Source organism: Cardiocondyla obscurior, linkage group LG06 (assembly GCF_019399895.1).
Source record: "Cardiocondyla obscurior isolate alpha-2009 linkage group LG06, Cobs3.1, whole genome shotgun sequence".
NCBI lineage: Eukaryota > Metazoa > Arthropoda > Insecta > Hymenoptera > Formicidae > Cardiocondyla > Cardiocondyla obscurior.
Window position 1 is genome coordinate 7,613,346 of NC_091869.1, and position 26,925 is coordinate 7,640,270.

The window sequence follows — 26,925 nt, forward strand, 5'->3', positions numbered from 1 at the left end:
TTTACCGGCCGGAGATTAACTATGCAGGAACGAAAGTGCCGAGATTCGTCGGGCGTCTACCTTCGTATCGACATCCACCAAACGGGAGAGGAACACAATATTAATTATGCTCGCGTTATGCATTACGTATAAACACAGTCGCCCAATTCAACAGAATAATGCATCCTAGCTACGTACATGGAATTATTTGTGTTACCAAGCACCGAAATTCTATTCCTAACGAATTGGAATTCGGAGCCCGCGGGAATTCGGTCACGAAGTATCCAGTTGCTGCGCTTATCTGATCGTATGTGACATTTGTGGTTGCGCTCGCTGTCGCGATTTCAATGTACTTTGATGCTTTCCGAAAAATATGCATTCGTCTTTGCGTGTAATCAGTATTTTCGGTGCTTCGTACCACCGCGCAGTACATTTGCATATTTTATGTATATGTATATATATATGTATATATAATATATATTGTCTCGATATTAAAATGTACAGAAATAATTAAGGGCGAGAGCCATCGCTTTATCCAAAGGTTTCAGTTTCTGAAAAAATACAGCGCTCTGTAAATGCGAAACTCTATAGAGGAAGGATTTGCCATTTAGTTCGCGCGTTCGAAGCTCATACAAAGAGTATCGCTAACGTCATTTACTTCCGCCTCTTTGATTCCTACGCAATGTAAAATTTGTGGCTTGTCTCTTTTCCGAAACTAGCGTATTGCACGTAATCTCGTGTTTGCTACGTGCCCGGATGAGAAGGAACGCGTATGTGAAATCGTTGTTCGTGGTCGGGTGATTATCGTGAATGAAGATGCACGTTACGAAGTATATAAATGGCTTAATTTTGCTTACGATTAAAATGGATGACTCACTAGCCGTAAGAAAGGAACGGTGGAAAGTCGCGTAAAACGAAACATTAACGCAAGAGGGATGAAATGCCTATACGAGGGTAAATGCACAGTAAAGTGAGGAGAGTACGAAAACACATTTAGTTTAAATTTTTTTTTTGTACACTGAGATGTAATTGACTAGCTCTACGAATGGAAAACATTGATTTTTTCGGGTATCCGAGGCCCGAGACTAGATATCAGGAGACCCTTTGCCTAAAAAGCGACCTCTCCTTTGAGCAGCCCTTTGCGCGTCTACTAAACTTTCGTAATTAACAGCGATTGCACGTCCTGCGGCTTGCCATATGGCTTTTTTTTCACGTCGGCTAGGGAACGAAATAAATCTTCGTTTTTAAACGAATCCTCTCGCTTTAATATTTTTAGTTATTGCACCTGCCCGGTGATAAAATTGCGAAAAACTATCCGCCGTATTGCGTCTCGCGATGAGCGTGTGATATAAATGATATTGCGGCACATTAGAGAGATTATTTCGTACGTGTCACGTTGAAGATGGCACAAACGATACAAGCATCTCTCAATATCTAGCCCGTTGATAAGCCACGTCGACCTTAGCTACTTATGGATGGATTACATGTCTTGGGCCTTTACGGGCATAAAAATTCTACACGAACAAGAGAGCTCCCTTCGTCCACCGTCTGCTCTATAATATGCTTGCTAAATCTAACTTACTACGGCAATAAATACGATCACGGTAAAAGACTTTCGATTTTATCGATTCGCGATTCTGCAGTGACCGCTGACGTCAGCGTAACGACTATAGTCTCTTAGAACACAAGCCTTCTTCTTTCATACTTTTGTAGCGACTCTTAGATTGCATTCTGTAAAAGAATACTGTCTTAAAAAAATTTGTGCTCTACTATTTAATGTTCATCTTAATATGATACGAAATGAATAATAATACCCGAGTCGTTCGTGATTTCTGAAGTTCTCATTGCCGTATCTTAAAATCATCGAAATGTACTTTTGACGTATTAGTGAGCGATATTTAGGAGCAAATAGTTTTTGGCTGTGAAGTATTATTTTGGCATCTTCGAAACATATTACTTTTCCAAGTAAATTGGCGAATGAGAATTATTGCTAATCTTTTTCCGTCGCGCTCTTGCGCAGCGTTTTTTTTTTTTTTTTGAGCCTGACCACTCTCGCTTGCTTTTTCCTTCGCTGTCTTCCAATTCTAGAGAACAATATGTAAATTTAATTTGCCGAAAGAATTGCAGTCTACTGATTTATCTTGCGCATTGGAACGAGTTAACATTTTTTTACAAAAATTCTATTTACTGCAGAATGTAGAGGAATCGGTCATTAATAATCTCTATAGTGGAACAATCACGAGTCGATCGCAATCTTTAAATGATGCACAGATCGTTTTATAATTTACGTCTATTAACCATGTTACAGGCTATTTTTTAATTGATTATTTTTCTAATATCAAAATTAAATTCAAATTATTTTTTAATTTTTTTTTTTTTAAAAGAAAATATTGTTAAATAATTTTTATTTAATCTGGGTTTTTATTTTTGTAGAATAGCGTATGTATCGTGTAATTAACAGACGCGAATTATGGAATCTTATGCATCCGATCCTATAATACTTTAAGCTTACGCATTTGACATTAATTCTATTTTACGCACATTGAATTTTCACATTCGATGGCAGTTGAGCGCAGATCAAGTCAGTCGATTTCGCACATGCCATACTTACAAATAATACGAAAGTTTGACGATCGTAGGGCTTATCATAACCCGTGAATAAATTACACATTGTTCAGGAAAAACGATTGCGATAACAGATACAGGATTGTAACCCGACATTTTATCAATAAATCGCGCGTTTATTAGTAATCACTGAAGGCCCGTACAATCTCAGTGGCCGACTTGATCTGCGCTTCTATTTGAACATTCATCTTTTTACAAAACTCACATTGAAAACACTTGAATCGGTAGATTCAATATGAACTCGCGATTCACAAACTGTGTTTTGTGGCTTTACTTTAAACACATACATTTCACATACAGTAGGAATATTAATTTGACATTTGTTTTTTTTTAACGTAAGAAAACATTAATTTTTATACGAAAAAAAAATGAAAACCTGGAAGTAATAATTTTTTAATATTTCTTACGGCCACGAATTAGAAATGAATAATTAATGAATTAATTAATTCATATATCGTCATTGGCAAATTAATAACTCGTAGTAGTTTGTAAGTAACACAACCTACATAAAATGTACGTATAACAACATGATGAAATAATTTTCTCTAGAAATGATGATTTTATAGATACACATATTCATTATTATCTACTTATTTATCTATCTATCAGCACATTAAATTAAAAGTAAAGATCCTTATATTTTTTTTTACCTAAACAGCGATTACTGTAGATTACTTTCTGCACGATAAAATTTGATATATTTTAAAATGCACTTCTCTAAATATATATTGCGCATTGATACATCGATGGCATTCGCCATAAACAATGGCTACATTTTTGGCATGGTATACGATACTTCTCTCTCGACTTCGGCGTTGATAATGCAACGTAGAAGATGCGACTCAAAGTAATAGCAATCAGCAAACTTTAACGAACGAAAGAAGTTCAACAATTATAACGAAAGACATAATTGTTCTGTAAAGAAGAACGCAACATGTATAAAATTAACGACGTTTAACTTTAATGTTAATAATCAAATAAATCGGAATAAACATTAAAAGAAATAATCTCTTGAAACGTTACTTATATCACAAAGGAATATTTATAAAACAGTACGACAACTTGAAATTAAATAAAAAAAAACTGGACTGCACGCTTTCTTAATCATCAGTCTTCTCGTGCTTTTTCTTATCACTAACCGTGCGCGGATGACTCAGCTAAAATGGACCATCGGTCATTCTTAGAAGATATGCGGCGCCAGCTGTAACTTCCAAAGAGAAACCGGTCTGGCGAACACCGTGACTTGACCCTTTTCTTTGCCGCCAACTAAAAAAACGTACAAAGGCGCCGGGCCATAGGAAGATGTTTTAGCGTCGGTTGCATCCACTGCCGCCACCTTTGCCCTCTGTCTCTCAGCTCTCGACGCGCTCACCGCTCTTCTCGATGGCGAGCCCAGCGGCAGGCTCTTCGGTGGCGCACGCGGCACCCTTCTTATCTCCTGAAGCTCTAAAAGCTCGGCAAACGTCTGAGAAGCCGACCTTCCAGGTTCGTCTTCCAATACGCTATCGGGCGGACTGTTGAGCAACTTGGCGTACTTTCCGTCCTGCTGTTGCTGTTGTTGTGGCTGATGATGATGGTGGTGGTGGTGGCCAGGTTTCGTTTCGTCCAAGCCGAGATAATTAGGATTGCAAAAACCGAACTGACCCTCTCGTATCGTCGACGAAGTTACGATTGGCCTGTGTGGCTTCGATCTTCTTCCGGACATCCATTCGTCGTCCGCGAGCGGATCGCCCGGACTTCTCGCTTCGATGCTCGCGTAATCCGACGTGGATTCCTCGCCTTCCTCTAAGTCGGCGAATCGCACGGAGGCGGAAGTAGGGATCTTCGTCGCCGTCGGAGTTTTTGGCGTTTGCAGAGCGGCTTCGTAAAGATGCGAGCTGTAACTCTCGCCGCGAGTTGGCTGGCAGGCCTGGTGTATCGCCGCGAAATCTCTGCAATAACGGTATGACGGAGAAATTTTAGTGAGTCTTTAATAAATTAATTAAATGCATATAATTATTTTGTAAAGGCAATTACCGCCTTTCCTCTTGCACTTCGATCAATCTCGACGTGGGCGGTTCCTTGCGCTCTTCATTGTCGCTATTCTCATCCGGATCGACGAAGACCAATCTGGCAGCCTCTACAGGCGTGAGAACAGGAGTTGGTAACGTCAAAGCACGAAAGTTTGGCACCGATATAGGATCTCTGGTCATACCAGAAGTATTGCTAATATTGCTAACGTCAACCGTCCTTGCCGTTCCCTCCGATGCTTTTTGCCTCCGTCGGGCGAGCGTGTTGGCACTGCGAGATTTCACCATTCCCGTGGAAGGCTCGACCACCTCGACGTCCACTTGCTGGAAAGGATAATACGTGTTTGCCTGCATGCAGGCCTAACTGATATATAACAGCGCATCTATTTAAAAAATATTTCGCAACGTCTGTCGACACACATACCTCCTGCGGGCTCTCTTCGTTATCGTCGTGTCCGCTGAGAACTGAATAACTACACTTCGTCGGATGACTGAGCCTCGATAGGTTAATTTGCGATAACTTTGAAATTTCCCTGAGAAAGCTAGGTCTGGCAGACGGTGCTTCGTTTGGCGATACTCTGTTGCTTGAAAGCCTAGGCCTTTGGTTCCTCAGCCTCGGCTTTGAATTATCCATGCCTGCTCCGCGAATCAGCAATTCAGACACTGCGAGAGCGACGCTTTCAGCTCTCGGCTGCGGTTTTGGTCCTGCTACTGACAGCTTTTCCCAGGTTTCCGTACCTATCCAAATACGTCAACAGTTATTATTAAAAACAGTGCGTTTATTATTAATTATTTATTAATTAATAAAACATATTAATTAAAATTATATAACATTGCATTTAAAGCTCGTCTAATAGTATAACAAACCGAAATGAAATCTCCAAAGCTCGTTTGTCGCAAGCCCGCCGCTCTCCCCGCCAAATATTAACATGCAGCTTGGCAATCTGCATGCCGCGTGGCCGTGAAGAGGTCCGGGACCTGGTTTATTTTTCAGCATAGACCACGAAGCGCTGTTAACGTCCCATCGCCAGCAGTCATTCCTTTCTTGAAGGTCAGTCATCCCACCGTAAATGTACATCGCGTCGCCGTGCAAAACCGCCGAATGCTTGTGTCTCGCAGCCGGTCCGCATTCGCTCGACGAAAGTAGATGCCAGGACTCAGTTTCTGTTAGGTTAAGCAAGTATAAGTTAACTGTGCATTGCGCTATTATTGATCGATCCATACGTAATATACGAAAGGACGTTACCAAAATGAAACGCCCACAGTTCAGAGGAGCTTCCACGTAGATCTTGGTAACCGCCATATACGAGCATTTGCCCGCGATGAACCAAGGCGGTGTGACCTCTTCGGCCTCTCGGGACCACGCAGCCCCGTTGAGCTCTTACCTTTCTCCATATATTCGTCTGAAAATCATAATTATTCACAGATTATATAATTTTTCATTAATTACGTTATTTCTTTGCAAAAATAGTTATCGCGATAATAAACGAGCTCGTTCATCGTTCTATTTTTTGACACATTTATGAAGGCGGCATTACAATAAGACCGGCCAGCAAAAGACCTCTAATTTGTGACCCTCCATGTCTGAATAGGCTTGGTTTTAACTCTTGGGGCTGCGATAATCGTCGTTGGCACCGTCACTGAATAGAAACGCGAAAATTATTCTCTCACCAGTCGCGATGCAAATTCTAGCAAATGTTTTATTCGTCAAAACGTCCACGCGTAAAGTACGCGTCATAAAGCTTTAATTGAAGTATTTATTAAGCAAAAATATCTCCTTCCTTTATTACATTTTTTTTTAAATTTCTTTTTTATTAACAAGTCAAACGGCATTTCGAAAATTGCTGCCCGCAGCTTGTAAAAATATAGAAAACTGCATTAACAATTTATTCAACGTGGAAAATATTTATTTACACGAATCGAAACGTTCTTGCTGACGTCGAGGGCGTAGCGTAGCAACGTCGTCGGTATTCATCGGTGAATATTTAAGCTCTGTAACGCATTCATAACCCGAGCTTTCATCCAGGCACGAAAAGCATGCAGCCGGATGCAAGAACGTACGCGATATAATGTTAAGTCACTAGCAAAGCGTTATAAAACTATAATGTCGGCGTACTACGGGCCGGAATATATACGCGTTTATATAGACGAGTACATAATATGCAGAACTCGAAAAATGCATGCGGGATTACTGTGTCAAACGATGTATGTTACGTATGTACAATATTGCGCTTACGTAAACTAGATCGAATCCTTGAATCCGTCAAATCTGAGTTATTCCACGACGGACATGATTGAGGCAACGCTTCGACATTAACCGCGATATTAAAATGTGATGACCTTTTTTTTATTGCGATTAATATTCATAAAGAATATTTTGAATGTTACATAGACGGGTGGGTAGTTCATTTATTTTTACCGTATCGTTACCTTGGAACAATTTCCATGAAAAGTGTGCCGCAGAAAAAAGCATTCTTCGCGTGTCTATTATATTTACACGTATCGATGAAATCAATACGTTGTACGCTCTCTCTCCTCTTTCCCTCCGATCCCTTAGAGAGATTTATCGCTCGGTGTAGCGGAAAATTCGGGCGTGCGTATCAACGCGCGTTTTAAAATCGCGTTAACTTTCCTCTTTCGAAATGTCATGGTTCGCGGAATTGCAGGATGGAGATGAACAAATGGACCGTGTGACTGTACGGTGAACACACTCAAAGGGATCACTTCCCTTTTGCGCGACGAGAAATACGATCGGCACGAAGGCGAGACGCGAGTTTCTAACTTCGGACTCGCCCGAGAGATGATCGAGCCTCTCAACTTTATCGGCTTTGGACGCGCACTTTGTGTAATTACTTTCGACACTCTCAGCCGGCAGCGACTATTCCGTTCTTCGCGAATCAACACACATTTGTGCCACGGGGATATAGGAATTAGCGTTCCTCGCGATAGACGTTACCTCGAGGGTGAAAGACCCTGTGATTGCCTGGTATACATCAAAAGGACTACCGGTGGCCGTTCCGCTCTTTAAGGCAGCTGCGAGTCTATCGACTATCTCCGAAATGTCCTCGGGATATTTAGCTATGAATATATATCCATAATTTGCCACGCACGAGAAGAGATACTTTACATAATAATCATATATTTTGTAACGCGCGTATCTTTAACTAAAAGAATTATTTAGAAATTGCTTTTAGTATATAAAGCAGCGGGTGTTAAAAGAAATAGAAATGCGACGGCGCTTATATCTTTTCCACTTTCTATTCTGGAAACAAAGTAGTGTTTTAACGAAGTAACAGAGGGAAAGTGAAAGAGATAGGGAAGTAAAGCAAGTCGGGGGAGAACGAACGTACCGGGCAACCCCTCTGACTTAGCCAATCAGTTTTACCCGACGCATTTGTAACGCAGATTTCAATAATACACGGCGAACAGACAGAAACAGCGGAGGGATACACACGGAATTTCCTCCATGGTCCAACGATTAAATACAAATAGACTAAACGTAACCATGGTAACTCAGCCAAAAAATCTCGAAACATACGAAACAACTAGAAAAGAGTTAGCCGCGTTTTCCCGTTCGATACAATTTTTCCTCGCCAGTAACCAAATGCTTTTTTTCAATTTGTTACTTATAAAATTTTTAACTTATATACGAAGAAAGTAATGTAAAAAACGTAACATTTTTACTAAATTTAATACTTGAAAAGAAGTAAAAGTAAAATAAACACAATTTTAAACCATCATAAACCACGTTAAAAATATTGTTGAAAATAATGTGTCAGTCGATATCGTTTTATAAATTTAGAATTTATTGAGTAAAGAAGCGACATTTCAACCACTTTGATAAATAAGAAACTAGCCGATAGATGAGATCGATGACGCGTGATGCTTCGCATCCCGTGTTTGATTCGGGTTTATTAATTTTTAATGCCTCGCACGTGAGTGGTAACTACCCCTGGGAGAATGGAGCCCTGTCTGGTTTCAAGGGTACGAATCGGAGAGAAAGCCTGTTAACACCAGCTGCTGCCAAAAACCACCCTCGACTTAAATTGCTCTTGAAGGTCTTGCGAAAGATGTACCGCCTCTGAATATTGCATGAAATTAGAGGGCACGTCAGCAAATGTTAACTGTTGCAACAAAAATGAATGAGAAGCGCAACATATAACTTAAAAATATCCCGAGTAAAAATTTATTTTGCTAATCTGATTTTGCAGCTAGTGGTTAGATCGCGTAGATTCAATATATTTAACTAGTAGCCGTCTTCAAAAAATAAAGTAATTATTTAAAATAAAAATTTAAAAATAAAAGAACAAAATCTGTCTGGTGTCGGTCGTCTAGTCGCTGTCCAGCGCGGACCATGTATTTAAAATAGATATCTAAAAGTTTTTTGCCACGTACTGTACTACGCGTCTTGACCTAGCTAACGCACGCTCGACTCCGAATTCGCCGGGCAAACCGGTTCTTGCTGTCCGCTGCCCGCGCGTCCTCCACCTTGCGAACTTGGACCGCGAAATCTGTCGGCCAGATGTCAACACACGCACGTACTCACACTACCGCGGCGGTCCGCGGATTCGGCGAATTCGGCAGTCGAGCATTCCGTAATGTCAACACGCGCAGTAGACTAGTACACGGCGAAAAACGTTTAGATATCTAGCTTTTCTAGCTCGTTATCAAGCAGACGATTTAAGAGTTACATTTCTGGCTCAGTGCTGGACAGTTTTGCTAGACAGCCACGAGATGAACCACTAATTGGCTAGCTAATTATTAGGTAACGGTGGGAATTAATTTGCACTCGAGATTATACACACGTAATTTTTTTTTTTTTTTTAAAGAAAATAATTATGGTTTTCCCGTTGATTAATTTATTTAATGTAAATTATTTGTAAAACGTTGTTGTGATATTTTGTACGTTCCATTAAGAATTCGCTGTCAGGATTTCAATTAAATTTGTTATCAAGATTTAGTTAAGTGCGACCGGTGCGGTCTGATAAGATGAAACGACGAACAACCTCCGAATCGCCTCTGGGCAATAGTAATGGCTATTTCGGTGATCAGAAGGAAGGTTTGCACCCCTTCGATTTGGTAAACGAGACGGAGGGCAATACTGGACCACCGCGTCGAAGTTGATTGACAATATCGCGCTCCGATACCTTTCTCTTGAATTCAGAAATTTTGTACTATTAAAACAAGCAGCGTAAATAAGTAATTATATTTGACATTAAAATATACAATTTTTGCACAATTTATCTGATTACGATAAAAAGAAAAAAAATATAATTCATTAAAACGTGAGTCACCATTGCGCGTTAACAGCCTCTCTCAAATGAAAAAAGTAAATTATTAGAACAAATATTATCTCGGTAAACTGTCGATCGATGTCCGAACTAGATCACTCTTGTTTACGAGCATTGACGAGAAATGACATCGATCTCGAGCTCAGCTCATTTCGCGGAATTAGTTTTTCACATGCGAGACGACGTCTCTTTTATAACCGGAAGAGGCCAGTCACCCCGTGTTGCTCGTTTCGAGCTGTGCTTATTATTCTCCCCAAGGAGTACTTGACACCGCGTGAAGTGCACAATAGCAAAGATAGCTCTGAATTTCTACACAGGCCCGATCCGCGTTCTCATTATTAGCAGGACAAGCCCTGGCTTATCCCTTGGTGGCTTGTCGTTCGCTGGTAAAACTATCCCTCTATGTCAGTAGCAAAGAAAAGTAGCACGCCAGCGTGTTAAACTCGTAACCGTTGACGTTGCTATCGATTAAGCGATGTTTCGAGGGTGCGATTTTTCCGTCTTTTCTTCTCGCCGCCCTCTCGACGGGGTTCCCCTCGTCGCGGGGAAGATCATTAAGAGTTTTCTCAACGCTACGTGACGCGCTGGGCTTGGGGATCGTTATCAGAAGTGTGGGAACACGCCGGCGCTTGTCACCGTAAAAGTTCGCTCTAAGCGGCACTTACTCGCGCGCACTTCATCCCCGCGGCAGGCGACGCTGTATTCGACGCATGCATTTTGCTAGGCATTACCTTGACGTTATAAACCCAGAGTGGAGTTTCTGTTCCGGCGGAGAAGCCCAGCTCGCCGCCGAATACGTAAAGGCAATCCTTGTACGCCACCGCGCTGTGTTCTTGAAGAGCCGGCGGCCGTTCTCCGCCCGGATGCAATTCCTCCCACTTGCTCTCCGCTGAAAAAGAAACAGAGAAAAGCTTGTCACGTAATCTGACATTCTAGATTACCCTCCCCCAAGTTAAATATGCAGCTATTACGGAAAGTGTACGTACTACAAATACATGAGAACACAAAAACGTCGAGCTCTCCTAATGCACTCGTTGCATTTTCAAAACTGACTTTGGCTCAAGCAGAGTATGTATTATCATATTTATTTATGTCGCAAATTCTGGAGCAAAAAATACGATCATACGTTTAGCGCGATAAATCATCCAATGTATATAATACAAAAATAATTAATTAATTAATGGTAGCTCTCTTAGGATTAAAAAAAGAAAAAAAAAAAACTATTTAAATTCACTCTTTTCGAGAAAATTTCCCGCTCTATCATTTCACATCTTTCATAACGCGCATTTCTTTCATCTCGTAACCCTCGTTACGTCCCTTCCATTTCACATCCTCTTCATTCACTCAGAACCGCTTTAACTCCCGGGCTTCAAGGGGAATGATAATGTCCATAAATAAATGGAAGAACGAAATATGTGTGATTCGTGAGCGACATTCATGCCGAACACAGTATCGTCTAATTCCGCAATATCCGCGAAAGCTCTTCGTCGGAACGTGCTCGAGAACAAAGAGCTAGGTAAGGACCGTAACGTGCTAGGTGAAGCATTTCCGATGCCACTAAAATGATACTGGATGCTCGACATTGATTACGTAGTACACGTGTCGTATCTAGTTTTACCGGTAAAATCCCGCTTTGTATAAGAGCATGCATTGCGAAATTGCAACGCATTCGATGCACAATAAATTCCGAATAGATGCTCGTACGTGCGTCGTACAATTTGAGCTGCTAAAGCTATTATTTTCTTTTAAATAATCTCCAAAAATAATTATTAGAAAAATAATTTATTAATCTCATTTATTAATTGACTTGTCTACATTAATATTTTCTTCTTTATGTTACAGTCACCGGCAGTATTCTACAAATCCGCTGAAGCTGACGCAGATTAGTAAGTAGCACGATTTTTTTTTTTTCGTAGTTTATAATTGGGGTCTGTTAAACAATAGCGCGCGCGTAGCGGCCGCATGGTTTCTTCTAGTATATATAAATGGTCTTACGACAAAAGAGGATGAGACGAAATATAGATTCGACAGATTTGCTTTTGTTATTCTTCGAGTTATCATGTTTTTTTTTTTTGCGAGATTAAGTAACGACAAAGCTAGGGCTTTTAGAACGAGAGGTAGCCGGGAGCATTGTCCCAGGGAACGAAGCGCTATCCGCCAACCCTTTCGTTACTGCTTCAATATTCACCCGAACAGGCACACGGCCGAATAATACCCTCTGATTAAGAGACCCGTTCGTGCGAGCTACGAATAAAGCGAATTCGTGCTGCATCAACAAACTGATTTTTTTTATTAATTATAAAATACGCAGATCGCAAAAAAAGCGAAAATTTTATTTGTTCCGAAACAGATTAAAACGTTAAAATTACTCTCCTCCTTTCCGTATTAAAGATTAACGCGGATAAAAACGACGAAACCTTTTAGTCGGAGGAAAGCCGAACCCTGTCACGTACAACAATCCACCGATTACAGGCGGCGGATGCAATTAATTCATGTATGTGTCTGATCTCCGTGGAAACACCACGTAATTGTGGAGTATCGTCTGCGGATTTAGCTGATGTACGTAGGCTTTAATAATGGTGCATTATTGATCAGACTGAACCCCGTCCGAATTCCGTCGCGCACCCTTGTGTTCCATGGGGTGCGTCGGGAGATACGATGGGGTGCGCTGGTCAGAAATGTGACGTTGGTATTACACCGCGCACTTGAAACCTGCTTGAAATATCGCAGTACCGCTCACTCGACAACCGGCATTTTCTACGTCCCCGAAACAACGCTTAATTGACGGTTCAATATTTAAAAACGTAGCAATCGGTGCAAGTAATAGTGATTTATTTTCCTGGCCGACGAAGCGGCGGAGAAACATTTCAAGGCTTACCGAGGCTGTATCGCCAGAGATCTTTGAGAGGTAGATTTCCATTTCGGCCCCCGAGAAGGTATACGTGACCGGCAAGTAAGGTGGCACTGTGCTTACTCCTCGAAGGTGGTGCTGGTCCATTTTCGGTGCCAGCCGCGGTAACCGAACTCCACATTTTCTTCCTGAAACGAAACACAATGTGAGCCGTCATTTATCAGATCCGCTGTCTCGCGTCAACGAAAAGATTGTCGGACATGGAGGTTTATCACTGTATTTCTGGCAGGCTTTATTAAAACATCGGTAACATAGTAGCTTTATCTAAAGCCAATTAGAAGCTTAAGAGATTAAATGGCATCTTGATAGAGATGGATAGTCTTGTAATGGCATTGGTTTCCCCTGGTCTCCCGCGATATCTTATTCTCTCCGCTTTCTGAATGTTTCCTTCGTCTACAGAATTACTATCGAGAGAAGGAAGTTTCTCTCGCTCAGAAGCTGGGGATAAAATACGTTCGCCCGGCTAGCCTTCTTATCAGTCTTATACCATCGCACCGAACTTCGACGTCCTACTAATGCAGACGTTAATATATTTAGAGAGTAAATAAACCGATCGAGTTTTATTTTCGCTTTCACGATATTATTCTTATTTTTTATTATTTCAATATTTAAAGAGAATTATTTATGCCTTTCTAATCTAAATGCCGAATCGTGATAAACGATTAACCAGATTCGTCAAGCAGTTTTACCGGCAATTATCGCGCAGTGAGGCGTTTAGTTTGCAATTTCACCGGATCGATTCTTGGTGAAATTTTCAGGAAATAAAACGCTGATAGGATTCGGGAAAGGACCAGCAGTATGCGCACCGATTTTTAAGCGGTGCTCTTCCTAAAGCGAGGGATGCTGCTGACCATCATTGGCCGGCTCGTATTCCCCCGGCTCAGTTGCATTAGTAACACACCTCGCACATCTGTTCCAAGATAATCTATTTCCGTGTCCCTAGTTTCTTCACGCGATTTATCAGCGGCCACCTCGAAACCTCCGAGGAATTTTCCGAAGAGATTTTTAGCGCTAGATTTTAACATACAATTCTATGCACAATAATTTAATTAACAAATTAAATATAAATGAGCGTCGTGTATTTTTTTCAAGCGTACGTCGCGATATCTAACAATTGGTCCATCGCGCGCGAAAATCCAATTACTCGAAGAAGCCGAACTCGGCCTTCGACGTTGGCCTTAGGAGTTCCTGCCCGCGCTTATATCCGGCGCCGGCACTCGAAATTCAATTACGGCAGCTGTGAATCCGGCAAACGAATGCACCCTCACGCACGTCTCGAACACGCCTACGTACGCAAACACTTGTCTGTCGCGGTAAAATATAATCTGCTGTAGGCATGATTATTATTTAGCGACCGCGTTCGAAATAAAGACGAGACGGCATGTATACATCGGTATACATGCCTACATGACGTAGCCGTTCGCGGTGTTGTGACCGATCAGCATAATTTATAAACGTTAACTCGATGTCTCGAAGAGCGGTCGTTGACACGAGCGGTGTTACAGGCGAAAACTTAAAGCGATTAGGTTATTACGAAAAACGAGAATACCGGAAGATCGGATAAAAAAGCCGGCTCCTAAAGAAACTGGGCTCTCTCCTGTAAAAAGTAAAAAATAAAGCCACGCATCTCTGTGTCAATCCGTGCCTCTACATTTAACGCCTACACTGCCGAAGTAGGCGCCACGGTAATCGATCTTCCTTTATCGTGTTTGTGTAAAAAAAGAAACAAAAATATAATTTCGAGTCTTTCCTGTTTAAAAGATTTGGATTATTGAAAATTTTATCGATACATACGGATTTATTTTCATCTCGTATTTCTCACAGGATCGGTGAGCAAAAACCATTTCCCATTTACCCGTTATAAGATTTCTCGGATATGGAACGTACACTTGAAACGCGCGATCGCTAGTAAGGATTTTACAGCAGCTGCATACACGTGCCTGAACTATATCGACGGATTCCACCGGCTTCCGAGAGAGAGAGAATGCCGAGCGATAATGTCCCGTCCGCAGATTTTGGAGTACGAGCTGTATCGGCCTTTGCATCCCCTCGGTACGGAAACGCTCGATCCAAAAGCCGGGATTAAACGCGCGCCATGGCAATTTTTCAACGATTTCACGGGCTCGACTTTAGGATTTACGCGATATAGGCAAAATGCTCGAAGATCCTTTTCTCCCTCGAAAAAAATTCACCCGGGATGTACGAATGTCAAAATCTCAGTTTTCACCGCCGATCCTGCCCGGCGTGAAACCTTCGAGCGGTAGAAATATTTTTTATCGAATGCAAGTAATTATATTAAAAAAGGCATATTAGTTAAAAATTTTTAGTTCCGAAAAGTTTGTTCTGAAATATTTATATAAAAGGAGCTCAAAAAGAGCGATAAGAGCTACGGTTTTTAATCTCCTCTGGAACTGGTTCTAAAAATGCGATTACTTCGGCCTTCATCGTGTATTAAATAAAATAGTGGACACATTAAGTGATTAAAACTAAAACTTGGCAAATAATTACATTTGGTATTAAATGAGAAAAAAAGTCCGAGCGGTTTGCAAATAATAGTCCCTGCAATTTATTATTTTAAAAAAGTGTCCCGGAGGCCGAATAAACACGCAATATCTTAAAATATCGACAATTGTCACCGATGGAACGCGTCCCTCGTCAAAGATGTGTCACGTTATATAGCTGAGAACACCCTATCATCCCTGACGAGGGAACAACGCTTCGGCCGCGAAGAGAACAACTCGAATTCGAGATTCACGCGGGTAACAGGAGCATGGAAGACGCACGACTTGCTCCCTTTTCTACGTTCTAACCCTCGTGAGATTTAAGTTAAAGAGCCAGGGAGAGAGCCGGGGAGATCAAAATCTAGTCAAGCCTTTGCACATCGAATATTGTGAAAATAAAATCGGCGGCCGATCGATATACCGTAGACTTTTTTTTTTATCCGAAAAAGACGCGAGCAGAACGCTTCATGATTGAATCAATTTTATTAAATACGAAATTTTGTCGAACGAAATTTTTATTCCGTTGTATATTAATGCATAAAATATGTTGCTTGTATTTTGGTAATTTATTTTGGGAACCGTTCGCATAAACGTTCTTCTTTAAACAATTTAGTAGGGCGTCCCCGCGTAACAAGCAACCCACGAAGGGCCACGGGCGAAAAAAAGCCGCGATTCTTGTGCAAACACTGCGGTAGTTCTCATTACCGATCTCTTTGTGCCGCAAAGAACATTCTCTAATCCGCTGCATATCTTAAGGGTCGCTCGTCCATTAGTTCTTTATTTGAGTTTCAAGGGACCGAACACGCGCCATGCAGAAGTTGCAGAGTCAACTTTTACGGAACGATCGCAATATAATCGTCGATATGAAAAGAAAATGAATAAATTCATCGCGTTTTTTAACGGGGTACTTGTTAACCTCCCTTCGTTGAATTTCCCATCGGGTAAAAGAAAGAGATCACGAGTCCCTTACTTATTACATTTATTACTGTTAGTTCGCATGTGGAGCATTACTATTATAAAGATATATGAAGAACATTGATTTTCTGAGAGGTTAAGGACACGATAAATTGTAGGCACCTATTACTGCCACGTGACTTTTATCTCTCCGATGAAAATTTGTAACCGCTTAACGGCAAATTTTTCATTCATTGAAGTTCTTATCGCCGTAATCTGCGGAGTGAAGGCGTAATTAATGTTTGATTAAAAGAAAAACTCGTGTTTCTTTAAAAAAGAGAGATATTTTAAATAGAATTTTTGGCTGACGCTATATAAAATTATTCATTGTTTCAACTGAAATTAATTACAATTAATTACAATTTCCTTCGGCCAATAAATTTTTCCTCGAAGGTCCTTTTTTTTTATCTAGAATAAAATTAGGACAGGTTTAGAATTATCTAGACAGAGACTTTTTTTTTTATTCTCAAATAAATTGTAGTTTTAGCATTTTTCCTTTAATTAATTCTGAATTAATTAATTCTGAAGACAAATTTGTTTTAATCTCGTTTCGTGGTAAAATTTTAATTAGATTGTTGGTCAAACTTGCTTTTTTTGTACGCAAATCCAAATTTATTTTATTGCCGAGGCGCTTTTGCATCAAATAACAACTTTATCCGCCAGTAACGTCAGTTAACAAGCTTACCTCTTAACTCGGTGGATCTTTTATCTCATTAGCTGGGACGAATGCAACTCGTGACCCACATGCAATTGGTAATTCAAAAGCTAAACACACTGTATTACACAAAAGCCGGCGTGCGCTCTCCTTTCCTCGCTTCAAGTATGCATCTGCCGTGAATTTTTTTTTGGCATCACATCCAGGTGCACCGGAAACAACGTACACGCAAGACGGACGTACACGCGAGTGGGCAGAGATGTCGGGGGGGGTGCAGTCTTCGGCAATCGAAGGGGCACAGAAACAACAATATCCCTCCGGAGATATCACACGATGAGAATAATAATGTGACGCTCTGGCGAATATAGGCGGCGATTCGTTACGGAATACAGAATCCGCGCGTGATCACTCGACGCGCGTCGTCACCCTCCGCGTCGCCGGAATTCGACGCATTCCCGATCCCAAGCGCATTCGATTCGCATCAGCCGCAGCGGATCAGCACCCACGGATCCCCGAAAGGGTTCAACGAACCTAACGCGCGCCGTATTATCGAACGTCAGTTCTTTTTTGCGTTATCATATCCGCCGCGCTCGAGCTACGCGTCACCATCGCTCAGGTCCCACTTCGGCCAATTATCGCACCTTCACTTTCGCGCCTCGAGAACTACTACGATCACGTTGGCTTCTCGTTCGCGCCGTGCAATCTCTCTTGCTCGCCCGAAACAGCCTTGACTCGAGGAAAAAAGCCCACGTTACGCGGGAACGGCGGGGTGCTTGCCGCTTGTTTTCTCCCGACTGCGTCCGGGTCGAGCACCTACCTCGTCGAGTCGACATTGAGGACTCGACGCAGGCGCGTCGCAACGAATAACCCTCTTGCCCTTCGTCCCACCGGCTCCCTACGCCGTCGGAAGGGTGGCCAGGCCGAGGCGAAGGGCGAGGGGTGGCTTGAACGTATCCGTCGGATGGACGCCGCGAACCCCCACTGAACTCTTCCCGAACCCTCGACTGACGGTGGTAGAAGGTCCAAGATGACCGTCGCCGAGGGAACAATCTCGCACGGTTTGGTTGATCGTGCTTTAGACTCCGAAGACGCCGGTCGTTCCCGGAATAGCTAAAGATATCTCGGCGTTTGAGGCTGAATATTTCTCTCAAGTCGGGTTTCCTTGGCTTTTATGCTCGCCAGAAGAAATAAATTCATTGCGGTATAGAAAAATATTTTATGTAAAATTTTCGTTTCTATTTCGTTTCTATTCGTTACAATTTGTCGCAATATAAAAATTAAATTAAAATTTATTTGTAGCCAGTACGTTTGATTAGCAAAATGCTCTTCTAAATAACAAAATCAAGGCAATTATCAAAATTTTATTAAGAGCAAGATTAAGAGGACGATGAATATTTATAAGAAAGATAATATTATCTTAAAAATGTGGTACTGAGTGTTTTCGTCATTCCGCCGATCGCCGATCGTCGATCGGCGACGGTGGTCTCTCACGCATAGAATGGTTGGCGCGAGACTGATTCGGTTTGGACCTCTGGGCGATCTCGTGGGTATAGCAGCCGCTGGTACCGCTGGACCAACGCATGCGTAGGCGTCAGTTTCCATGGAAACCGGGGAACGCGAGGTACCGCGTGTGAATGCGTATTGATTACTCTCCTCCGCTCCGCGATCTCTCGCGTCTCTTCTCCGTGCTACCTCATGTTTCCGTTCTTCTCTCGCTTTCCGCGTCTCGTGCTGCTCTCGCTCGGGAGCAACCCTCCTTACCCCCTGCCCTAGCGAGGGGTCGCCCCCTCTGTTCTTTAAATTAGGCCCCTAATGTCCCATCCCCCAGTACCTTAGAAATGGACCCGAGCTTTCTCTCTTTCATCGCGGCGCCTCCGGCCTTCGCTTTGGCTCGTCGGCGTTGCTTGAATTAATCTCCGCGTTTCGTTCCGCTTCCTGCGGTTGATCGAACACGCGCATTCGGCACAACCGACATAGAGTACGTACACGCGACTCCACTCGCGTGCAGAGGGTTGAGGAAACGCCTCTTGCCGCCTCGAGTTTGGAGGTGCTTTTCGCGAGCCAAGTTTAAGCTTGCAATTAATCAATTAAAATTGATTAGCCGCAATCAGCTGTCGGCCATTTACATATATGCGTAGTTAGCTATCGTAGCAATTACAAATGCTACCAAGGTGATCGAGGAACAGCGGACTGTGTCGCCGCTGTAGATCTTTGACATTCTGACCCGAGACTCTTTCCTCTGTCGCAAATCACACTGAGCATAGGCTGAAACAATATGGATACGTAATTTCGGTCATTGGTCACACTAGCGACCACCACGGCGGAACAAATTGCTCTGTGCACATTTCGTAACGGAGGGCTTCTTAAAAAAAAAAAAAAAAAAAAAAAAAACGAAATTATGAAGGGGAGGGGAATTGGCAATCGTTAATTCCATGAAATATTTTCGGACTTAACTACTGCATTATTAATTTACTTCTGATCCAGATTTCTTAATTCGCCCGACAGGCAGTTTTTAATTTACCTTAGCTTGGAATATATTAGAGATTAAAAGAAATTGAGATTTTTAAGCCTGAATATTTGCCAACGGAAAGAGAGGAGGAACTTTCGTGATACGGAAAGAGCGAGGGACCGTGGCAAACACAAAGGGAAAGTGGAAAAACATGAAAGGAGTAGCATTCTATGAAATATTTCCGTGAAAATAAAATTAATTGGATATTTAATTATAAGAGAGAAAGCTAGCTGATATGGGCGAATTTCGTAAAGGGCCGAAATGATACATAAGGTGCGAAGTATCTTGAGAGTCGGTGGGACCCGCTGGTGTAATTCCGCCTCTCAAACTTCCGAATTTTCGCAAGTAAGTGATGAAAACAATAACGATGGGAAATCTTAATTAATGTGTTGGCGTGACGATTGTTGACTCACTCGCGACACTTTTATTTTCGCTAGCGCTCTTGTGACGTTTGGTTACACTTTATGACTCCAGGGACGCAGCCAATACGACATTCTCAAAAAAAAATATTAAAATATGAAACGGCAGTAAAACTTACATGTTAAAAATTTCATAAATTGATTATGAAACAAATAAAATCTGTCAAAAGAAAAAAAAAAAAACAGTTTATTGGACTTTGCATTTAATCTTTCGTTACTTAATTGAAATAAAGATATAAAAAGGTGTGAAGAAAATATGATTACAGCTACTTTAATATTTCCTGTACTTTACTGATTTTACTGCAGGAAAGTTTTACGTTCGTTCCTGAGGGGTGAATACGCGACAGTACGCCATGCATGACCGCTATATAAATAGGTGAAACTTGAGAAAATAGAGAGTTACTTTTGTGTCATCTTGACTTTAGAGCGAACATTTGCCGAACCTCTCGCAGCATTAGACAACTTTCGTACCACTTGATACCCGATATCTGGAACGTTTCAAGATCGACCAAGCTGCTTCGCAATGATGACGCATGTTCTAACTCTCTCTGTCGTTCTCATTTGTTGCGCGCTGGCGGAGAAAAGTGAATACGTGACAACGACCGAGAATCTGAAGGAACTTGCCAATTCGGAGGATCGATTCCTGGTGAACGTCATTCACAAGAAAAACTCGTCGGAATTTGTTCTCGATGACGTCGATGAAGAGGAACCAAAGAAAACGGACAAGAAACCGAGGACCGTTTTACATCGCGACTTGAATCTTGAAAGAGATAAGTAATAATTTATTTCTACTTTTTCGTTCTCTTCTTCTTTTTTTTTTTAATTTTTTTTTTAATTTTCTATTTGAACCGTGGCAGCTCTTTAACAATTCGAATTATTTCAATTAACATTTTTGCTTGCAAGCTCTAATTGCTGCGGGTCCAAATACAGTTCCAGCGGATTGACGCGACCTGATTATAATTACAACAAGGTCCCTTCGGAGACCGGGCGGTATCCCTCCCAACATGGTGAACGATATCCCATCGACAGGTAATAATAGACGCTGTTTTTCGTGCGTAAAAAAATATAAAAAATTCTTGAACGAAAAATTTCGCTTATTCAGATACGGCTGGCAGACTCAAGGTCGACCTCCAGGTGGTTCAACTGGAAGCAGCGGTAGACCTAGCGGAGGAAGCGGAAGCGGAGCTTACGCGGGAAGTCAGCTGGGGGACAGGTAAATTTACTCAACTTGCCGTGGCTGTAAATCTCTCGCTAATCTCCGTCGAGTCTTCTGTATTAAATCAGACAAGACTGAGAAGAGAAAGGAGAGAAGAAGAAAAAGACGGGAGAAACGAGGAGAGATTTTACTCCGCGAAATTAAAAGAGCGAGGAGAGGTTGGCGAAAGTTTAAAGAAATAATTTTTTTTTTTTTAATCGTAGAAAGGAGATGGCAACGTGATATTCTAACGACTTGTCTCTTACGTTTGCTTTCGTGAAATTAAAGATATGGACCACGTCCGGTGCACGCCAGTGAGACCGCTAATAGACCCAACACTTTGGGATATGGCTCGGGAGGTGGTGGAGGATACGGCTACGGCGTTAGCGGTTATGGGGGTTACGGTAGGCCAACCGGACACGGAGGTTCGACCGGCGGCTATGGGATCGCAGGTACACTAGCCGACGGCGACGAATTCGGTCCTAACGATCCGGCAGCTTATCCGGACGCGAGCATGCCGCAAGGAAACATTCACGCGCAAAAGGTGTGCATTCGAGGGAGAAAAGGCTGAATATTTTTCACCTAGAAATGCCGAGGAATGTCGATTAGAGAGGGGAATAAAATATTCTGTTCGTTCGTTAAGGCTATAGCGTTAAAAGCCTTGGCGGGAGTCGCGCTGATCGGGGCGGCCGCGGCGTTGGCTTCGAACCCGGTCCTTCTGCCGATCGGCATCGTGACCGGCAGGAAAAAAAGATCGGAGGCCTTTCTGGGAGAGGAGCGGACCGATTTCCAAATGGATTACATTTTACACATGTTGAAGCAAAATCTAGCTAAGGTAAAATCGAACTCGCGCCTATTTTCTCACCGATATACGTTCGCCAGGCTGCTGTTTTAACTCTTTTTAATTTTTTTATAAATATATTAAGATACGACGGGATGGTTCGAGCGACAGACTGATCGTGTCACCAAGATGCGTAGCCAGATTGACTTGCGAGATCCAGAAAGATTACCTGTCCGAGCTCGGAAAGGACGTCGAGGTTTTGAGCGCGAATCGGAAGTATCACCTTACTAATCTGTACGCTTCATTTACTATTTAAATTATTTTGTTAAACGCTTTGTGACGCGGTTTAAACAGCTTACCTTTCACTACCGTAGGATTCGAAGTAACGTGCTCAGCACAAACACAGTGAGCTCGAATGTCAAGGAGCTGATTAAGCTGGCAGTCGGAGTGGCCTCGGAGGATCAGAGCTGCGACGTATTCACCTGTAATTACATAAGAAAAGCTTGAGTCCGCTCAGTCCCGACTTCCTGTAACTTTCACTCATTATCGATATTCGTCCGGTACCTCGAAGGAGGCCGCATACACCCGCACGCAGAAATAAAATCTCTTTGTACGATCGAGTTGTTACAATCGTTACAATTAGTTTCCCTCCTAGCGTCACTTCACCTTCCGGAAGCTCGTGCGAGATGGCGTCACGGTTACCACTCGCGCTGACAACTTTGCGCGCACGTGACGTTGCACGGGAAAAAAAACAAAGTGTACAACTGACGTGTCCTAGTAAGAAGCAACGTGGCAGCACGCCACAGCGTTTAGAACTATCTCTTCGTACGTTATCACTTTCCACACCACATCGTTTCCGTCGTGACGATGCCGGTGTGAAGGGCTACCTGGAGAACGCGATTCAAGTAGCGAACTGTCACTTTGGCGTCCGGTTTTACTTCGTGAGTCGCGCAGGTGGCAGCGACAGGTTATGTATCCGCGATCGTAAACGCGTCGTTAGCAACGACTCGGCACAGCACGAGCTCGTTCGCCGTCGTCGTCGTCGAAGATCCGATCGCCGACGTGTCCCATCGTTGCCCCACGATATGCGGTGACGAGTGGCGATTCTAACCTACTCGACGGTAACCTTGAAAATAGTCGCGTCCAGCGGAAGCGTAAACGTGGCGCGAGCCCCGCGTAAGTGTTCGTTGTTGACCGTGGACTCGTATGGACGTCAGTATGAGGAGAAAACTAGAAAAAGAAGACCGAACGATGGAGGACGGGGACCTGAGCGGCGTCCAGGAGCCCTCCGACCTGCGAGGCGACGAAAAGAACATCGCGATCTTGTTCTTCTTGTATTTGCTGCAGGGCATACCACTGGGACTGTGCGGCTCGATCCCTATGTTGTTGCAAAATAGAGGGGTTTCCTATAGGCAGCAGGTTTATTAATTTACAAATTGATTTAACAGTTGCATGAAAAAAAATATTTTATAGAAGATAATGTAATTTTTTTTTTTATTTGCTAATGCAGGCAGAATTTAGTTTCGTGCAATGGCCATTCTCATTGAAGCTCTTCTGGGCACCTATAGTAGACTCCATTTTCTTACAACGGTTTGGAAGGAGAAAGACCTGGTTGATCCCTACTCAATATTTAATGGGTCTATTTATGCTTCTTCTCTCGAACTATGTGGTCCATTGGTTGGGCAAAGAACATGAGAAGCCCAACATTGAAATGTTGACTGTGCTGTTCTTCTCCCTGAATGTACTTGCTGCAACTCAGGACATTGTAGTTGATGGATGGGCACTCACAATGCTTAAAAGGTATTTTAATGATGAATTTTTTATTATGTGTTCGCGTATGCGTCTATACATATCCGCGTTTGTGTATTTATGAAAGTTATTTTATTATAATTTAGATGCAATGTTGGATATGCATCTACTTGTAACAGTGTTGGTCAAACAGCAGGCTACTTTATTGGCTATGTCTTGTTTATTTCACTGGAGTCTGCCGAATTTTGCAATAGTTATTTAAGATCAACTCCTTCTGACGAAGGCATATTGACTTTACACGGTAAGGACTTAAAATTTAAGATAATTATTTTTATACAGGATGTTTCGTAATAAACGGACACTTTTTCAGAAGTAAGTAAATCTTATTAAGACAAGAAAGAGTTCTTTGCCGTTTTAAATTTTTTTGTAATAATAGCAAAAATATAAATTTAAAAAATTTTAGTATTTTTGGGCGATACATGGCTGTCGGATTCGGCAACCGATCAACGACGAGGCGAGCAAAAACCCGCGGATCGCCTGTCAATTAAAACCCTATATATTTTTTTTTTTATTCTAACGAGCGTATTTTGTTTGCAGGATTTTTATATTTCTGGGGCTGGGCGTTTGTCGTTACAACAACGTTTATCGCATTATTCAAACATGAGGATAAAGGCAGAGTTTCAAAAGGAGAAGGACTAAATAAAGACATTAAGCATGCATATAAGCTGCTATGGGATATAGTTAAATTACCGTCTATAAAAACCACAATTATATTTCTCTTAACCGCAAAGGTTGGATATCATTAATTTATAATTATAATTTACGATCGATTCAATTACATTTAATTTTTTCTATTTTCACAGATCGGATTTTCGGCATGCGATGCTGTAACTAGTTTAAAACTTATAGAAGGCGGTTTTCCCAAAGAGAAATTTGCTTTCATGGCTGTACCTATGATACCATTGCAAATAATTTTACCATTAATAATCTCAAAATATACTGCTGGACCCAGACCTATGGACGTTTATATGAAAGCTATGCCTTATAGGTAATATTTTATTTAATCATAAATCATAAAAGGTTTTGATTTTGATTGTTACTTATAAATTTGTGTAATTCAGGCTAGCTTTCGGCTTAATAGCGGCATGTTTAGTATGGGTTACACCATTAATCGTAATTAATGGATATGTTCCACCTTATTATTTTGTGGTGTTGATAGCCCTCTATTTTATACATCAGGTAAATATAAAAATTTCTTTAACAAAGTTTTTTAATTTGGATGCAGTGCTTGTGACGTTATTTTTTTATTTTAGATTTCTGCAAGCAGTATGTTTGTGGCATCAATGGCTTTTTTTGCAAAAGTGAGCGATCCGGCAGTCGGTGGCACATACATGACATTACTCAATACTTTGTGTAATCTCGGTGGAAATTGGCCTGCCACGGCCGCGCTTTGGTTCGTGGATCCTTTAACATTTAGACAATGCAGTACTGACTATGCAAATGACTGCAGTACAATTACAGAAAGAGAGGTTAGTTGCAGTGCACTCGCCATCTTTTTAATTTTATTGTTATATAATAAAAAAATCATTATAAAAAAATGATTTATTTTCAGCTCTGTACAAATACCAATAACGGTGTGTGTATTATGCAGCTGGACGGTTATTACATAGAAAGCATTCTCTGCTTGATCATAGGTTTCTCTTGGCTTAGGTGGGGTCGTAGAAAAATTAATATTTTACAAGCGAAACCAATGTCCGCTTGGAAAATTGTACTTACCCGTAACAGCAGGTAACATGCCAGCACAGTGTTATAAATCTATTAACACTGGTACCTGTAAAACTATTAGGAAATTTTCTTCGATGCATTATTATTATAAATGGTGTATCCACTGTAGTTCCTTAAGTCAGATTTAATTATTAACTATTATTTAATCGTAGCAATTATTATTTACATTAATGCTGTAAAAGAGCCTACATTGATAGTATAATGTAAAAACGTTACGCTTAAATCAAGGAAACGTTTATTCTAATATATGTAATTTTCGCGTTGACGCGAATCGTAAGCATAGGATAGGAACTATATGGATACACTATTTACCCACATGTGGGACGTGTGCATGCGTCATTTCCTGTACGTTTACCAAGTGTTCCAGTTTTATGAAATTGCACTCGAGGTAAATCGATAACAATTCATTTACCTCGATAAGCAATATTGTATTGTATACTATAGAATATATATGTACATATATAATACAAGTCCCATGAAAAGAAAGAAGCATAATGTAATATTATGTCATGTCGAATGTCCATTCCATGCGTAATATATTAGTTAATGGATCTCTAACGGTTGTCATCTTTATTTTTTTTATTCAAATCATTATCGAGACATAATTTAGTAATATTTAAATAATTAAAATATATATCCAACATATTTAACATTAACAAATTGTTGTTTGTTATATACAAGGAAATATGTATTATATTTTCCATATATATACATATATACTTGTTATATGTGCATATTAATTTATAACGTTTAACGAGTCAGATGTTTTCCGAAATGATGCATTACAACAGAAGTGGAACATGTTATTTTTTTACAAAACGTTATTATGTATATTATTTAGATAAAATTTGTATTTATGCGCGCATCAACTTGCAGTTTGTTATTTTTCTCTCTTGCCCTGCGAACAGTACATTGTTTCAATGAATAATACTTTGCACGGAATACTTACAGATATTTCGTTGAAGTTTTGTAAAACAGACGAAGACATGTGTTAGGTATGTTCGCAGTTTCTATTGTAAATTCATCAAAAGTATTTTAAATATGTATAAAGAGAACGCATAATGAATATTTATATATACATACTATATAAAACGCAGGATGTTAATAAAAGTTTTTTTTTTTTTTTATAAAAAGCTGGAGCTGATGCATATATTTTATTTGAACTTGTTTCATTCCTTTTGAACGTCAATATAGAGAGAAATAAACACAGTCACAGCCAAAATGGATTATCAGGAATGAATACAACAAGTAACCAGGTATAGTCACATTTTTAAATATTTCTATGGACAGACATCGTAATAGATATATTACAACGGTCACTGTGTTGCATGAAAATATATCGTGCATTATGAAATTTAATTATGTGAGCGTTTGTGTATCATTGTAAAGAATTTGAACTTTTGGTCGCACAATTTACATTTACATGCAGTAATTTATATCGGTTTTTAATATTTTACTGGTGTCAAGCGTAAAGAGAATTGTCAAGAAATATTTTTGTAAATAAATAATTAAACTTTCAGTTGCTTATTTCTTAATATTCTTGTTTCAAATTACTCTATTCT

At 41.0% G+C, this 26,925-nt stretch overlaps 3 protein-coding genes across 9 annotated transcripts in view; 2 read left to right on the forward strand and 1 right to left on the reverse strand.

Annotated features, from left to right (window-relative positions):
* The window catches only part of LOC139103361 (uncharacterized), a 156,873-nt gene extending 134,428 nt beyond the window's left edge, over positions 1-22,445 (forward strand). The window contains exons 9-16 of the mRNA XM_070657939.1: positions 11,747-11,790; positions 20,279-20,627; positions 20,757-20,882; positions 20,956-21,066; positions 21,337-21,592; positions 21,692-21,883; positions 21,975-22,123; positions 22,204-22,445. Of these exons, the coding sequence (XP_070514040.1) occupies positions 20,377-20,627; positions 20,757-20,882; positions 20,956-21,066; positions 21,337-21,592; positions 21,692-21,883; positions 21,975-22,123; positions 22,204-22,336 (1,218 nt within the window). The 5' untranslated portion in view covers positions 11,747-11,790; positions 20,279-20,376 and the 3' untranslated portion in view covers positions 22,337-22,445. The remainder of the gene's footprint in view (positions 1-11,746; positions 11,791-20,278; positions 20,628-20,756; positions 20,883-20,955; positions 21,067-21,336; positions 21,593-21,691; positions 21,884-21,974; positions 22,124-22,203) is intronic.
* Positions 960-17,896, reverse strand: LOC139103351 (uncharacterized). Of its 6 annotated transcripts, none has more exons than XM_070657920.1 (8): positions 16,956-17,896; positions 12,783-12,943; positions 10,636-10,793; positions 5,860-6,016; positions 5,481-5,777; positions 5,038-5,351; positions 4,621-4,973; positions 960-4,535 (listed from the first exon to the last, which is right to left on the reverse strand). In XM_070657920.1, the coding sequence occupies exons 2-8, from the start codon at positions 12,934-12,936 to the stop codon at positions 3,785-3,787; spliced, it is 2,184 nt and encodes a 727-aa protein (XP_070514021.1). In that variant the 5' UTR covers positions 12,937-12,943; positions 16,956-17,896; the 3' UTR covers positions 960-3,784. The 6 variants fall into 6 exon arrangements, with proteins under 6 accessions (XP_070514021.1, XP_070514023.1, XP_070514024.1 ...); XM_070657922.1 differs by lacking the exon at positions 16,956-17,896 and adding an exon at positions 13,622-15,204; XM_070657923.1 differs by lacking the exon at positions 16,956-17,896 and having other exon boundaries at positions 4,621-4,723; positions 4,799-4,973; positions 12,783-13,419.
* A 131-nt stretch (positions 22,446-22,576) lies between the features above and the next one.
* LOC139103355 (acetyl-coenzyme A transporter 1) lies at positions 22,577-26,856 on the forward strand. 2 transcript variants are annotated; one of them, XM_070657929.1, is made up of 10 exons: positions 22,577-23,248; positions 23,340-23,629; positions 23,725-23,879; positions 24,176-24,369; positions 24,442-24,626; positions 24,700-24,817; positions 24,892-25,107; positions 25,191-25,366; positions 26,315-26,358; positions 26,498-26,856. In XM_070657929.1, the coding sequence occupies exons 1-9, from the start codon at positions 23,036-23,038 to the stop codon at positions 26,334-26,336; spliced, it is 1,569 nt and encodes a 522-aa protein (XP_070514030.1). In that variant the 5' UTR covers positions 22,577-23,035; the 3' UTR covers positions 26,337-26,358; positions 26,498-26,856. The 2 variants fall into 2 exon arrangements, with proteins under 2 accessions (XP_070514030.1, XP_070514029.1); XM_070657928.1 differs by having other exon boundaries at positions 26,315-26,856.
* The last annotated feature ends 69 nt before the right edge of the window (positions 26,857-26,925 follow it).

What these genes read in the sequence shown, in the direction of transcription:
- LOC139103351 (XM_070657918.1), bottom strand. Translation starts at nt 12,972, where the DNA reads ATGACGGCTCACATTGTGTTTCGTTTCAGGAAGAAAATGTGGAGTTCG. An exon ending in TCTCTGGCGATACAGCCTCG is followed by an intron (nt 10,794 to 12,782) that starts GTAAGCCTTGAA and finishes TTTCTTTTTCAG; the next exon opens with CGGAGAGCAAGTGGGAGGAA. An exon ending in ACTGTGGGCGTTTCATTTTG is followed by an intron (nt 5,778 to 5,859) that starts GTAACGTCCTTT and finishes TTAACCTAACAG; the next exon opens with AAACTGAGTCCTGGCATCTA.
- LOC139103355 (XM_070657928.1), top strand. Translation starts at nt 23,036, where the DNA reads ATGGACGTCAGTATGAGGAGAAAACTAGAAAAAGAAGACCGAACGATG. An exon ending in GCACTCACAATGCTTAAAAG is followed by an intron (nt 23,630 to 23,724) that starts GTATTTTAATGA and finishes ATTATAATTTAG; the next exon opens with ATGCAATGTTGGATATGCAT. An exon ending in TATTTCTCTTAACCGCAAAG is followed by an intron (nt 24,370 to 24,441) that starts GTTGGATATCAT and finishes CTATTTTCACAG; the next exon opens with ATCGGATTTTCGGCATGCGA.